The sequence below is a fragment of the Athene noctua genome, chromosome 2, assembly GCF_965140245.1.
Source record: "Athene noctua chromosome 2, bAthNoc1.hap1.1, whole genome shotgun sequence".
NCBI lineage: Eukaryota > Metazoa > Chordata > Aves > Strigiformes > Strigidae > Athene > Athene noctua.
The window spans coordinates 150121854-150137976 of record NC_134038.1 but is presented as its reverse complement, the minus strand read 5'-3'; the positions used below and the strand labels follow the sequence as shown (position 1 = coordinate 150137976).

General features: G+C 39.8%; 1 protein-coding gene across 7 annotated transcripts in view; it reads right to left on the bottom strand.

The window, feature by feature from the left end:
* NEK11 (NIMA related kinase 11) overlaps positions 1-16123 on the bottom strand; it is a 124178-nt gene that overhangs the window by 24365 nt on the left and 83690 nt on the right. For 4 of the 7 annotated variants that reach the window (XM_074900638.1, XM_074900644.1, XM_074900643.1 and 1 more), the window contains one exon: positions 7263-8421. The exons of the other annotated variants lie outside the window; for them this stretch is intronic. In XM_074900638.1, coding sequence (XP_074756739.1) covers positions 8217-8421 — 205 coding nt within the window. In that variant the 3' untranslated portion in view covers positions 7263-8216. Of the gene's footprint in view, positions 1-7262; positions 8422-16123 lie in introns of those variants that run through there. 7 annotated transcript variants of the gene reach the window in all.

The following is a 16123-nucleotide window of genomic DNA, read 5'->3' as shown; positions in this document are numbered from 1 at the left end:
ATTACATTCAGTATAACTTTAATTACCTCAGTGATATACAATAATCGATTTTTCTGCCACATCATGTTGAAAACAACTTCAATATTTAACAACTGTGAAAATGTACTTTTTCTCCAAAGAGGTGGCAGGCACACAGCAGTGTTGTTTTCTCTCTTTACTTTATTCTTGTAGTCTTTTCCACAAATGCCTGGGTGTCTCTTAGGTATTGCTTTTTAATCATCTACCCTCATTACATGTAGTGTTTGCTCCTTTTTTATTTTATAGCACAAAGCCAGAAAGAAGGCAATTAAAATTCAATAATGTTGCAGTGCTTAGACACTCATTAAGTAGTCATTAGGTAGTCCGGAGACTCATTGTCTTCATGAGAGTTGTTTCCTCCTTCTCTGTGAATCTCCTCACCACAGTATTAACTCGAAACAGCAAGCGCGATGTGAATGTGAATCCAGAAGGGTTCATGAGCCTCTGGTCCAGGCACAAGTGCTCCATGGCCTCCTGGACACCCACCACCTCAGTTGCAGCAAACCCCTGGGGCTCTCCCACTAGCACCAGGGAGATGCCCAGGCCTGGGCTGCCCTGGCTACCCCCGGTTCTGCTGTGCTCCCTGCCTGGGACCGATGCACCCTGGCAGAGATTACTGTCCTCCTCAGGTGATATAAGGACCACTTCAATGCCCTTGTTTAGGCTGGCTTGAACAGCACCCCCTCCCAGAAACACGGCCCCCCCACTTGCTAAAACAGCATGCAGAAGGATGCGCTTCTCAGCATGGATAATTGGCAAAATCAGGCCTCTAGGGAGTCAGGAGCATCCACTGTCAGCATCAGGGGGCAAGCTCCTGCTAGAAGAGCATTCAAAACAAGCAAGCTTCATTTTGAGGTGGGAGAAAACTCACCAGCAGAGATAGGATGGCAAGAATACGGCACTGACTGTCAGATGCATAAAAGCATCAATAAAATAATGCTCACACTCAAAACTGTCTTACAAAACAAGAGAAGCAGCCTCTCTCAATTATAAGGATTGCCTCTGGACAATAAATAACAGCATCTGTTCTTCAAACAGAGCATCTTGGGTTTGCTCTGCTTTCTGCCCCTGAGGAGACAGGGAGGACAGAGGACAAAACAACTGAAAGATAGTTCAAGCTAGGAAAGCTCCACAGCAGTTCTAAGGAGCATTTTGCTGGAGCTCACTGAGTCCAGAAGGAGCAAAATTCAATGCATTATTTAAGACTACCCTCACACCCTTGACCCTTTAGAGATACAGATCAATATAGTGGCCTCTGCCAGAAAAAGGAAGCTTCAGTATGAACAAAACTAAAATAGAATTAATATTAGAGATACTGAGGAGAAATAATACAGCCTAAGGGAATATCCGCATGCCATAGTACAATAAGGCAGTCCCTGAGGGGTCAGCAGATAGCAATGGAAGGAGCAGAGCAATTCATAGATTCCCAGCTTGTTCATAGCACTCAGTCATCTCTGGGGCATAAAGCTCTGGCACAGAATCACCTCGCTGATAGTTCATCACCTGCACAATTGCTTGCACAGCCACAGACTCATACTTCATGAAATAATGGGTTTCTCTATTAAAGCTCATTTCACTTCTCACTAAACATTGCATTGTTCTTTATGCCTTACCTTCCTCCAGTACCTACAACCTGGCACGATGTCCGGTGAGGAGCAAGAGGAGCACTGCACTTTGTAGGCTGCCTGTTGCATTTTGCTACACATGCTCAGGCTAATTCTCTGAGACAGCTTCTACTCATCTTCCTACCCGGTACTTCAGTGGGGAGGTCTCAGAGGCCAGAATTACCTTGGGGCTGTTTATACAGGCCTGGTGCTGATCACGGCTTCTGGGTATTTTTCCTCTCAAGATACATAGAGCTGTGCATTTACCTACTTCTAAGAATTTTTCTGAGTGGTTGGCAGATATTATTTTTATCAAGAGGGAAAAGTATTCTTGAAGGTTTGGTGATGTGCTGTGCATAAGGATATATAGATACCTATATGTGTATACGTGTGTGTGTATGTATGTGTAGATGTAGAGATAGGCATGGTAGATTCACAATTCATTTCCCTATAAATATATTTATAATATCCATATAAAGAGGTATAACCATCTCAGGCTCCCTAAGACAGACTGCAGACTCTAAATGCGAAAATATATCAATACACATGACAGTTAATTAGTAGAAAGGAGTAACCTATTCCCCTTCCATTTGCCATTTTTCTTTGGAAGTATTATTTCTTGTTGTTTGCACACCACTGCTTTTGTACTTTAATAACAGCCATGTATTAATGAAGATGGCAACACCAAGCTCATTTTATCTGTGGGATGATAGTCGCAGTGTGTGCATTCCTGGCCCGTTGCAAAACACTGGGAATCCCTGGCCACATCTCATCAAGTGGAATGGATAAATATTCACCCAGGGGGTGTGCTTTTAAACCAGCTGACTAAAAGTCTGTTTTCCTCAACTGATTTCTCTTCTGGGAAGTTTATTCCCATGACCTGGTTTCTGCTCCCTGACCTGCTGGGGTAGTGACCAACTACACAGTGTGGGACTACTGAAAATCAGGTGGCTGTAGCTAACCATTTCTGAACTCAAGACTGAAACCTGTCTGCAGAGCTAACATGGCAAATTATCTGTAAATAATTACCTTTGCAGCCATGATGGACATATTGCAATACAGATACAAGAAAGCTGGACCCATGGTTACATGAAAGCAGAAGCATTTGCACGTCTTCTCTTGCTCTGACCACTGGATTGAGTTCAAGGTTTCCTGCTAGGATTTCACTCCTAGCCTCATTCCAGATATTTCAGTGACTTTCAGAAAACCGTTCACTCTCCCTTGATTCTCTCAACCATAAAAATGTGACAAAAATAGATAGGACTGGGTGTGAAAATTATGTATATGAGGAGAAGGTGTAAGAGGGAGGAACCTACAACCCTTTTCTTCCTATTCCATCCCTTCCCCACCCCCTGTCCCTGACAAGTCTATCCATAAATACATTTACCTTTGCTGTTCCCAGCTCTTATGTACATATACCCAGCACATCTGGGTAGAGTTATTATCAAGGCAGCCATATTCCTGAGCAGTAATGATCATCAGCCAAATCAGCAGCTGGGGACTGTATTTTCATGAGACTTCTGCTTACTACCAGTAATCATACGCAGACAACTTTCTGCTGCACCTCTCTCTCCTGAAAAACAGTTTTCAGAGGAGACACACTAAAGGATTTTCAGCTTATGATGTGTTGCGAACACATATTACAAACGAAATATGAAATCAAGCATACCTACATGCCTATTGTTCCTATCTCCAAATGAATCTCCTGTTTGAGCATTTCTTCTCTTGCCCAGTAAAGACCTTCACATAATACCAGTTGCACCTGTAGTGCACTGAAAGGTCAGTCCTGGAGTTATCTGTAAGCCTACTTTGCTGCCTCACACCTTTTCCCCACCTGTGTATCTGCTTGATGTTCCATCACCCCAGTTACGTGTGGACTTGGAGAGCCAGCAGTGGTTTTGGGTGAGCTCTGGCCATGTCAGCTACAGGTTTGTGGTTTGGCCCCTAGGGCATCACAAGGCAGCACCCAGAGAGTCCTGTAGGAAGGATGGTCCTTTCCTGCAGGCAGGATTCTCAGACGCTGAAAACATCCAATTCATTTTATAGAGAGGGCACTCTGATGCCCTCTAGGGATTATCTGGCAGGCCAGTCACCTCTGAGAAAGGTGTTTGCCTGTGACAAATATAATCGGTCTGCCTCCTAATCCAGCTGTGCACAAGATGTTGACAGTTCTTATCAAAAGACTCAAATGTGTTTCTTTTTTCCTTTATAGTTCAAGCACCTTTTAACCAGGCTCAAGGCCCCAAAGCATTAAATAATTACCTCACTTCCTTTGTTTGCAATATCTCCTCATCAAGTAATGAAGCTTGCAGCATTTTTACAAGAGTCAATAAAAAACCAGCAAGATTGCCTGATGCTTGTGAAGCTTTTAGTACAAAAATGTAGATCAAATGGGACGTTTTATGAAGCCCTATCCACAGCAATCTAATGTCTTTACATTTATTTCCTCATATTTACTTCCAGCAGTCTGTTGCTTTTTTACTGTAAGATCCGTTATACTAACATACCTCCTGCTTCCTTTTAAATTTCTATTAATGACCACCAGGATGGGATTTTGCTTGAAATGGACTTGCTTGTATTTCATTTATGTTTTCACATATGAAATGCATTTCATATGTAAAAGACAGTGACTTAGTCTTTTCTTCATCTTAAGCTCTTTCTCCCAAGCAAGCAGAATAAAACTGAAAATTAAAATGTATCTTATACAAGATTTGATGTTTTAAGAAGAGATTTTTTTGGGGTTTTATGGCAAGTCATTACATTTATCTGGGAGATAGTGTAATGAATTTGATCTGTTTCTCTCCTTCCATCAAGGCCTTATTAGGTTAGAAAAGGATCTGTACTGCTCTCTTTGTAGATTGACCTGTTCATGGAAGAGTAAGGTGTGTTAAAAGCCTGACTGGGCTTGACTATTGCTTTACGACCGCTCTTGCTTTGAGGCTTTTTGCATTTCTAAGGACCTACCGATCTCTAAGGATTCAGTACCATACCTTTTTGTCCATTCAAAATTGACTACTCTCTTTTTATATTAAACTTGATTACAGAAAAATAATTAATCTGATAACCATATATATAGATTATCAGCACGGCATCTCAATAAATGCTATTACCTTTAATGCTCATACCACTGTACCAAATGCAGCTTCCCTAAACTCAGCAGATACAGTCTATCTGCCACCATGGCACCAGCCTCTCTGCCCCAGGGTGTGTAAGATGTTCTCTGTCACAATTTTTGATTCATATGTCTGTTGGGATGCTAGAGGACTTTCTGTGAGAGAAAGGCCATGTGAGCAATCCTGCATGAGAACAAGATAAGAGCCTCAGCCTGAGCAAGAATGCGATAAGGATGTGACCCTGAATGAGGGGGGAGAAACTCGACGAGACAAACAACCCCCGGAAGGGGTTGGGATGGAAGAGGATGTTGCCCAAGGCAGGAAGCCTGGCAAGGCTGATGTGGCACTTTTTATCCAATCATAAGAAGGTTTAAAGCGCAGGCTTAGTTAACTGTCCAATCTTGAGGACTTGTACTGCATGTTACTCACGTGTGCGGGAGAACATTATAAAAGGGCTTTCTTAGTTGTAATAAATGGGCATTGCTTGATCACAGTGGTCGTGTGTGTGCTCAGCTCTCCCGCAATGTGTCTACATACATTTTTATAAAAATCGATCTATTTAGTCTAAAATATTCAGGATCAGTGGATTTTTAGCCAGTGGCGACCTCAAAAGAAAATTTGATAGGAGACGTGTTTGTGCACACATCTATAACACAATAAAGATTTATGATAACAGTATCACACAAAACAAGAACAGTGTGTGATATACATTATCAAGATAATACTAACATGATGAGAATATTTAATTGTTATATGTTGGAAAATAGAAAAATATGGCAATTGTCTGAAAAAAATATTGTAACTTTTTTCTGTATACCCCCATGCCCATCTCTACAAGCCTGATGATAGCACAAAAAATCCCCACTGAAGGCTACTTACATTGCAGCTGCATAAGTGCAGGAGAATACTCTGAGGACTTTAAACACAACCCAAAAGCCAGCTACGGAACTCCTGATGCATATCCTCCCCTGGGGTATGGAAAAAAGAGTGACAGAAGACAAATTCAAGTTCTGGTGGGGATAGACCTCATTGTCTCTAAAATAGGAGCCAGTCCTGGTCTAGATAATGCAATTTCAAACCCAGCAATTTGCTGAGAATTTTGGAAGGGACAAAATCTGAACAACGTAGGGTTTTACTGGAAAATGCAAGTAGAGACAAAGGCCTCTAATGCAACCTTAACACCTTTCTGAAGTGACCCTCAAAAGAAACAGTGATGTAAGAGTTTCTGTTAAATACATGGGATTTATTTCTGCTCTTACTACAGTTCAATGACAAAAAGCTTTCTGCTGAGTTTAATATGTATGCCACATTGCCTAATTGTGGTATGACTGATGGAAAATACAGAAACAAAGCATAGTATAAAGGATATACACAGTAAAGTGGTAACCTCCAGATCCTCACATGACTTGAAGGTCATATCCTGCAGAGAGAAGAAAACAAATGAAGTAACTGTAAAGGTTGCTGTGATTTCTTCTTCGTGTGCAACAAGCAAAAGTACTGCTCATCAGGGAGCAATCATTTCACTGAGGGTAATTTGCATGGCTAAACCATGTTTTCCAGGCTTTAAGGATTGCTCTTTAATGATCTCCCTAGTGCTTGACTGCCTTGCAGAGCCTGACCCATTCCTATGTAGCATTTTTTTCTTGCATGCTGCATGAAAAAAGTCTGAAAGGTGTTCATCATTAATAAAAAGGAATTGACTGCTTCCAGAGGTTGTTTTTGAAGTTTTTATGATAAATAACTTTGAATCACAGACAGAGGTAAGTGCAGTAGTCAAGATTATCTCCCTCTGATGTTATTCTCAGCATGTGTTAGTTATTGTTTGCTTTGTGAACTTTTTAGTCCCTGGAACATCCAAGCACTCCTCCTATATCTTGGAATTTGGCACTTCTGTTTTTAAATGGTCTTAAATCAAGTCATGTGCAAAAAATATGGAACACAAACACAACATTGAGAAAGATGGGGAGTGTAAGTACAAGAAGACATAACAGCAAAGAGACCGAAACCTGACTGAGAATCTGTGCTTCAAACTGTCTTTCCACCTATGGGATGTGAACCACCTCATAGCAGAAAAAAAACCCATGTCTCCCTACCTCAGTGAAGATCACAGTGGACTTTAGCGTCTGGTTTGTAACACAAAAGCTGAAATCAGACATGCCAGAATCTCCTATTACTTTGAGTTGGAAGTATAACGGCACATCTTCTGTAGGTGAGCATGCCCTTTGTTTCCGCACTTTGTGTTGCTGCTGAGATAGATTAACATGACTCTACTTATCTTTCCCTTTGAGTCTCTTAAAGCATGTCACAAAAATGGATCAGTAGCACTGCTTAATTTACTATCAATACCACCACCCTTAGCTGTAAATAACTCATCAAAAAACATTGCTATTTGACCTGAGATATTTGTATTATGCATTTATTTTAACTTATTTAATTGAGTCTCTGAGTTCTTTAAGAGTTGTGGCACAAAACCAGGAAACATATGGATTATGATAATGGCTCGATGCCTAAAATTAACTTGGTCCATGATTTATTTGAGATTCCTTTACAGATTGTACCACTTTGTTATCCTTTAGTGTTTTACACAGATGGATGAAGGAGCTCAGAATGCAGAATAAAGAAGGAAAAAGTAGAAGGGAAATATCAAGTATATAATCAGAGCACGATATACAGTTGAAATCAGCAAAAGTGTTGACGCATATGAAGAAGGGAATATAAACATTAACAAAAAAATCATTGACAGTAACCGTGTGCAAACAAACAAACAAAAAAATCAGTTTATTGTTTCATCTGTGTACAATGTTATTGATCCAAAACTCTCAGAAGTCGCAGTAAGGATTCCTATCTAACACAGTGAGCTACAGCTCGGGCCTCGAGTCTCTGTCTCTATACATACACATACATACAGTGTATGGCCAGACATCCTTCTACCTCTATGGATATACACACCTATCGCTGTGTATTTGAGCATGCACTTGTGTATATATATATATATACACACATAAGCAGGTGTTTTCACAGTTCCTTTGAAAGTCACACAGATTAAATGCAATCCTTTTGAACAATAAATAATGACAAAACAATTAGAGGCTGAGTAGCTGTATATATATATGTGTGTGTGTTCAAGGATAAATCTGACGAAGTACAAAAAATATGGGCTTAAATGTCATGGGCACCGGTTAGCACAGGAATCAACAGCAGCTGGAGTCTGATTCTGCACCATTTCCATCAGAGGCAGCTTTGCCAGTGATGCCCTGCGTGCAGGACTGACACCTGGCCAAGACCCAGAAGGAATTATTTCTTTACGCCTTAAGTGGTGAAAAAAGGGAACTCTGGTTTACCCACATGTTTATGTACTACGCTACCTTATGTTTATGTGCTACGCTAGTAGTACCTCCTGTATTTGCTTGCTGGCCTGAAGAAGGCAGCTCAGCACCTTCACACCTCCTTGCGACTTCCAACGCTGTTATTGACATGCATTTTACAGCTGAAGACATGATGCTGAAGCCTGTAACTGCTCCTCAAAGTAGAGAAGCTGATCCACTTCAAAGCAGTCACTTGCTCTAGAAACCAGTTTCTCCAGACGTCTCCTTATCTCCTCCTCACTGGCATTTTGCTGTCTCGCTTGTTTGAGATACCCGTACACGGCCTCAAATACCTCCAATCCCAGCTTCCCAATGGCAGATCTGGTCATAAATATTACATAAAGGTCAAGCAAAAAAGTTAATTCACATTACATATTAATATAAGCAATAACTAGTACTGATATTTTCTAAATGCTGTAGCTACCTTTGATTAAAATGATATAATGATACACCTTATTTGTCTGATAGTACAAGAAACTAAAAATTCCTGGGGAATTTCTCTATGATTCTTTGCTATACAAAGAGTCTAGGAGTAAAAACCTGGCCATAGTAAAGTCATAGAAAGCATGGCCATTGTCATTGTTACAAACCAAGATTCCTTTTCATGCTGAATCTGACATACCATTTTATCTGCAGCAAGCCCTGTATACACACATGTATTATTGCCTCTGGATTGCATCAAAACCAAAAGGAGCAAACCCAGCCAGCCATACACCAGTGGCATTTTATGTAAACAAACACATGTCAGGATTCATTGCTTTATTTTAGCTTCAAACAAATAACAAGGAAAGCATTGGTCAAGCTCAGCATGAACTAACTGACAGTTTTTTCTTTTCCTACAACACTCTCTTTTTATCAGAAGACAGATCTTTAATTCAGTGACAAAGAATACACTCACAGGACCTTAATGTTGATTTATAAAGATCCATTTGCAAACTGCAAGACAATGAACAAGCACTTCTTTTTCTAAAAGCAAACATCTTTAAATTCATGTATCACAAGCCACAGGTAATAAATTTTTCCACTCAGTGATGGGTTCATAGTATTTTGATGAAAATATCGGAGTAATTTTCCTTCAGCATATCAGAAACTATCTGCACACATTTGCCACAGGATTTGTGTTGTTTTCTTCCACTAAATTTTTTTATGTTAGAGCAGTTGAGATTCAATTGTCTTTTAGTGTCAGACTTGCACATTTTAGGGGTGATGATGCCCTTCACTTAGAAAGTGAGCTGGACTAATTGGGATCACTTACAGAAACATCTGCAATTTGCATTTAAAAATGTCTTATTTTGGTTAGGTAAAGTTACAGTAAGCAGCTTTTGCTCACACTAGCATTTTGCTAGGATTTCAAGAGTATTTAGATGGGACAAACATTCCCTTTTCAGGAAATCCATCATGGCATGAAAACCTCTTCAATAAAGCTTCTCAGCATATCTGAACAAGGGTTCTCTGACAAATTTTTCTTCCATACTAAAATAAACTAATGGTATCTGAGACTTCAATGCTCTCACATATTTCTCAAACATTACACATATTGTGTCTCTAGCATGTTAAAACATCTGATGCCTTAACACTTTGCTTGGTGGTAAATCTTTTAGACAAAAAGGAGGTCTAGGAAGTGAACCGTATCATATCCCAAAATTTCAGCCTGAATATCTGTGCTCATGCTCCCTTTTCACTGCGTCTCTGTCACACAGATTACTACAAATCTAGACTATGGAAGACTGAGAGGATTGCCCCCAGAGCTGTCCCAAGATGGGAACTGCCTCATTTATCACTGCAGCAGTGAGCTGCCTATTATTTATAAACGACTAGCATGCCTTTACAGTATTTACTGTCTATACTGTCTCTGATGGGGGCTTTGAGCTGCTCCTCATTTCTGCACACAGCTACGCGTCCGACACAGGGCAAGGCCAACTGTTGTAACCTGAATACCGTAAGTCACCTAAAGGGTAGCATCCTGTTAATACTGAGGAATAACATCATTATAATGATATTGCAGACAGTAAAATTTCCACTTTATGTAATTTCATCCATTCTTAGAAAAACGTTATGAAGAATTTTACTCTATTGTTTCTCAGACCTCATTCAACATGAAAGCATAGTTCTCTCAGTAATACAGAACCATTTTATTAGCATAGTAGAGACTTCTGAAAAATTCTGTTGTTATATATAGTACAACCTACCGCTGGTTAAAATGGACAATAGATCAAATATGGTATTTTTGCCTGAAGGATATCCTAGATGACTGCTCTGATGTCACAAGAAGGAAACACATCCCTCCTGCTCTCTGCTTTGCTGCAGCTCAGTCATGCCCAGCTGTGATCTTCTCTTCGGCTACACATTACCCCTCTTGCTGGCTCCTGACACGGGGGTGGATCAGGAACTCAGGGCAGAGAAAGCCAAGATCCAGGATCAGAAGCCACAGAGTCAAGGTGGAATCTCTGCAGGTCCAGACATGACTCAGTCTTGCTTCCTGTAACTAGAAACTGCCCCTTTTTTGCTACCAACAGTGCTGTTTAGGGGAAAACTAAAACTGTTGGAAGTGATTAATTCTCAGACACTGGAAACCTAGGGATTGGATTACCACAGAAAGCTAAATAGGAATTTGTCTGGCAAATAACATACATTTCTTCACAAACCGTAATCAGAAATATCACAGTATTTCTCTCGAATCGTAAAAAATCAATACAAGAGAAGCTATTTTGAAATTACTGCTACTTCATCAATGCCTTTACTGACTCTCTCTCTCTTAGACAATTATGTTTAACTTTCTGGTAGTCCTGTCTATCTAAAGATGAAAAATTAAGGGAGTATTGCTTCTGCTAATAAATGTGACCTGTAGTCTTGAATCTTTTCAGTTAAGCTTGGGAGAGCATGCAAATCAGCTAATCTGTATAATAGCTGATAAAATAGAATTAGGGGAAAAATGTTCATAGGTTGAAAATTAAGGGGTAGGTAACACAAATTATAACCTGCTTTTACAAAACAAGACATCAGGCTCTGTTTGGACTTGAGAGCTGCATTAATGTGAGTCTGCTACCACACCATGCATTTTCTGTCACAGAGGAAGAAGTGTGGGATCTAAGACAGTAAACATCAAATGGATGTTACTGAGTGAACCTATCACCTTGATGGAGGGAGGGGTTAAGTGGCTTCCTGGAAAGCGAGTTTTGCACATTATGGCCTCGATCCTGTGCTAGGGGATATTTTTCCATCCCTGTGAAGTCCTACAAAGGCACAGTTATGGATTTTGCACTACCCTTCTGCTTATAGTTACTTCTATTTCACATGAAATACGGGACACCTGCATTATTGTTTTGAAATGGTTAAAAGCCTTAACACCAAATGTGCTGTGAGAACAATTACAGAGCTCCCATTTACATTCCCATTTGGCCATGTTTTCTGATTTAATGGAATTTACTCTCCTTGTGCCATCTTATTGCTCGCTCACCTACAAACTCACTATTTTCCACCAGAAATGAGACATCATCTCTTTTTTCAGCCAAGACTACACAAGCTAAGGGGATACCTGACATCTGGGATTTCACTGCTGTGACAAACTTTGTGGGCCAGAACTCGATCCCACACTGCCCTAAATTGTTTTTCACTATGCTGAAATCAAAGGAGTTACATCAGGCTCTACCAACTGAGGGTCTGACCCAAGATGATATACACTAATGTGCTTAAATGTCATATCTCAGATTGTTCTTTCTCTTGTTTCCCTGTGATACAGAGGCTCAGATATATGAAGGGATTCATTGCTGGCATTTAAGCACTGTGTTTCCTAACTTTGCAGCATCTTGTTCATGCAACAAAATTCACAGCTCTGTGGTTGAGCCCTATGCTCCCTGTACAACACAGGCACCCCAGAAAGGCACTGACCCAAAACAACTGCCCACAGCTGAAGAAAGGCTGATACCTGTCTGGCTTTAGTAAAGTTGGGAATAACCTCTGCCCACTCAGGACTTGCTGCAATTCAACATCACCACATAGGTACCGAATTGTCCCCATTTATCCCAGGGCCTGTGGTTAGAGCATTCACCAAGAGACCTGAAAACCTGTGGGAAGAACAAGATTCAAACCTACACCTCCCAGAGCAGTATCATAACCACCAGCCAGACTGGGGGACGAAGGACTCTCACATTCATTCTGATTTGTATGAAAGCAGATGTTTTGGGACAGAAGGGAATAAGCAATAGTGGAGGGTAACTCTGGATAGATTGAAGACTAATACTGTAGATTTGGGCAAACTTTATTTGCATAAAATAGTCCCTAGATAAAATATTATGAGTAGTCTTCAGAGTCCTTCAGTCCCTGGGACTGCAATCCAGGTTACCATGTGTGAGTGTGTGCTTTCTCACTGTGAACTGCAAGAGATTTGACAGTGAGCCCAACTTCCCCCACTCCATGCTGCAGAGAGTGGTCCCAATGCTCCAGGCAGAGACGGCACAAGGCTGGGGACTGCACCAGGCTGCACCCACCAACCTATTGGCTGGACAGCAACTATTACCAGTCCCCGCACTGTCATCCATGGAAGCTGTGGTCTGAAATAAAATACTTCTTGCTGCCAGCTTTTGTGCACATCCCCACCTAGAGAAAATTAACTGAAACAAGCCCCAAAGGCCATAGAGGCAGACAGATATCTGATTTGTGGATAACGATGGGGTTTGGGCATGAGATAGGGACTTAGTTCTATCAAGGGTAAGGCATTTCTAAGCACGTGAGAAGCAATGTGAATATCAGCAAAATCATAGGCACTTACTGCTTTGACTCACTGACAACATTAGAGGGGAGCTAAATAGGAGCCTTGAGAACTGCAATTTTATACTCAGGGTGTCTAAAAATGTTGCAAGTCATTTAGTGGATCTGGGCCCAAATGAATTTATCAGGCTATCTGGTGATTTGCAGTTGATTTCCTATGCATCAGTGCAAAATTACTAAAATTTGACAATATAATAATGTTGTGTTCTCAGCTGGCTGAGGAAGTTGTAAATCTTTCCCTAGGTGATCAAAGAATTTTCTATTATCCCACGGGTCTTTATTTTGACTATTCTGCTACTAGCTATGTATTAACATTTCCTTTGTGGTCTGGAGATCAATTACAATACACCTACCTTTATGCAACACTGACAAAAGCCACTAAACAAGATTAATGCTTAAGTTTGTGCTCCTCTGTGGGCGTTAGCAGCTAGGTTAATATCCCTCAACAGCTTGTCATTGCCTATCTTGAAGGATAACTATGACACAAATCAGCAGCTAGGGGTGTTTTCAGCTTCTCACTTTCAAATGTCATTCAGCATGATAGTGACTATCATTTAAAATCATTCTGCTCTCTTTCATCCACCCCCAAAGGGAAGCAGTACTTTTTCCTCGCAAACACCAAATTTTCACTAGTGCCTCCAGGGAGGTGTGGTGTGGTCTGTGCTTAGGAGCAAGGAGAGGCTCTGCCGCCACCAAGTCACCACACTCTGCACAAGTCACTACTGAGCACACCAGAATAAGACCATGAAAGTCCCTCTGGATCAGGCATCAGCAATAAAGTCTCACCTCTCTCATATCAGGCAACAAACACACAGCTCCTAAGACAACCATAAAAAAGTTAGTTATTTCAAAATACTAATGTTACCTAGAGAGCTACCTCAACGTAAACCTTAAAAAAGAAAGTTTCTGGACATGGAATATCCATTCCAGTGGGCATTTATTTATCCTTTTGGATGTAGCTGGGAAACCAGCATCCTACACCAAGCAGCAGATTGTAAAGGAGGAGGCAAATCTGTCATGATTAGGGCTCATGGGACATAAAAGCAAGTGCAGGGGTCTTTGGACGAAAAATTTCAGCAGATGTCACTTAATTTTGTTCTCCCTAATTCAATGGTATTCCCATGGAGTCCAGCAGCATTACTTAGGATTCCTATCAATACATACAACTCTGATTTGTCCCTGAACATGTTATTTCTAAGCCTTAATTTATTAACTTTATATTTCTCTTTAAAACACAGTACTGTTATGCCACTTTACAGCTAACCAGTAGTAACATGAATCTTGGTGAAAAGGATTGTAACATTTATCTGATGAAATGATTCTGCAAAAGAATCAGGAAATTACATATCTTTGATCTCATACAAAATATTGTTTTCTAACTGTACCAGAAAATCTTAGGATATCTGCTACAGCATCTCATGGTTCAGTAAACAAACAAGTTTATCTCAGTTCCAACACAAAAGGTCCCTTTCCTCTCAAGTTATCTTCCCATCATTTAGTATGTTGGCATTACTGACTATGAATGATTAAAACTTCTCTGAAACTTGAAAGAAACTGCTCTGGGTTCAAAACTGCATTTGCAGCAAAGCTTGTCTGTTGCTCTATAAAAACCCTTTGAGATCTGCTAGAAGAAGCGTATTATAAGTTCCATGATTTATTTTTTAGGAACTTATTTCTAAAGGCAGGGCAATACCTTTCTAGTTCTGACAGCTGTTCAATCTTGGGAATGTGAAAAATATGGCAAGGTCTAAGAAAAGGTCTTATAAAAAAAAAAAAAAAGGAAAGAATTATTATATAAAAGCTAGTAAAAGAAAATCTGAATTGCTAATATTAGCCCCTACCTTCACCTTCAAGCCTCAATGGACTTTGACTTTCATCATATTACTCCTGAATGAAAATTTCTTCACTTGAAGACACAATGATAATTTTCATAATTCATCCTTAATTACTTCATAATTCCTGAATTAAAGCACCTTAATTTGATTGCAAACAAAACTCTCTGATGTCCCACTTCAAAAGACCTGCAAAATCTAAAGCATATTTAGGACATGTTTTCCCATGAGCTAAGAAGGATCTTATTAAAAGCTGTAGACACACAGCTGAAGAAATATCAACAATAATATCCTCCATGCATCTTATTTTCTGAGATAAATGGATTTGTAAAATAGGAATTGAAGCTGACATCTGCTCTTGGAAGAAGCGTTAATTAGAATTTAGAGCTGCTAGTTGAATTCTAGCTACTACTAATTTAGAACATAGCTTGTCACAAGAGGAAATGTTTGTTTAGTTTTTCCCACAGGAAAAAAAAAAGATCACAACAAAGCATAGTCATTTAAATCAAACCTGAATATTGCAATTTTAAAGTCTTCCTAAATTAACAAATTTACTGACAACACTAAAAATGAGAAAGGAAACAAGTCTGCTTATATAGAGCTATTCTTTAGGAGGTAAGACAGGTGAAAATGATACCATTTAGTGCCCATGAAGAATTACCTGAAACACACTTCCCCGGGCTGCAGTCTATTTATACACATTCTGAAATTTCCCAATCTTGCTAAAATTATTTTAAACAACATCCTGTTTTTCAACCGTGTTATGGCATACAAAGAATCTTTGAAAAGTCATCAGTTTAACTAATTCAGCTCCACTGATCAAGATCAAGCAAAAATTCAAGGTGCATTTAACACATACCCAGTGCCATTTGCTTTGTTTACCAATGCATTTGTTTTAGACAGATATGTCCGAAGAGCAGCACAATATACAGCTGCTTCTTGATTGTGGGCATGCAACAATACAGTAGTTATCTCCGAAAAGTCAATAATTATATACAGCTCTCATGAGATTTTAAGAATGTAACTGCAATCTCTTTTATTCATTTGTGTGGTAATTCAGAGTTGATACTGATTTCCTTTTACATGACTTGAATTTGGGGGGGGGGGGTGTCTCCTGATTTGGGGTCTCAGACACAAATGACAGTTGTAAAACTAATGATTTGATATCAGAGAAAGGAAAAGATAGATTTATGCATTTCAATGAAACAATCCCAATATTAAATATTACTACATATATTTTTACTCAATCCAAACATTGTCTTTAGCCATATGATATTAAATGTTACAATTGGACGTAAAACGATGCACTTCTGAGTTCCAATAAGCTGGTTCCATTAGAAGGCTGTCAACATGACAAGTGCATCAATGAAGAGATTAATGTAATCAGCTGGTACAGAGCTGGACTATTCTTGATAGAAACATCA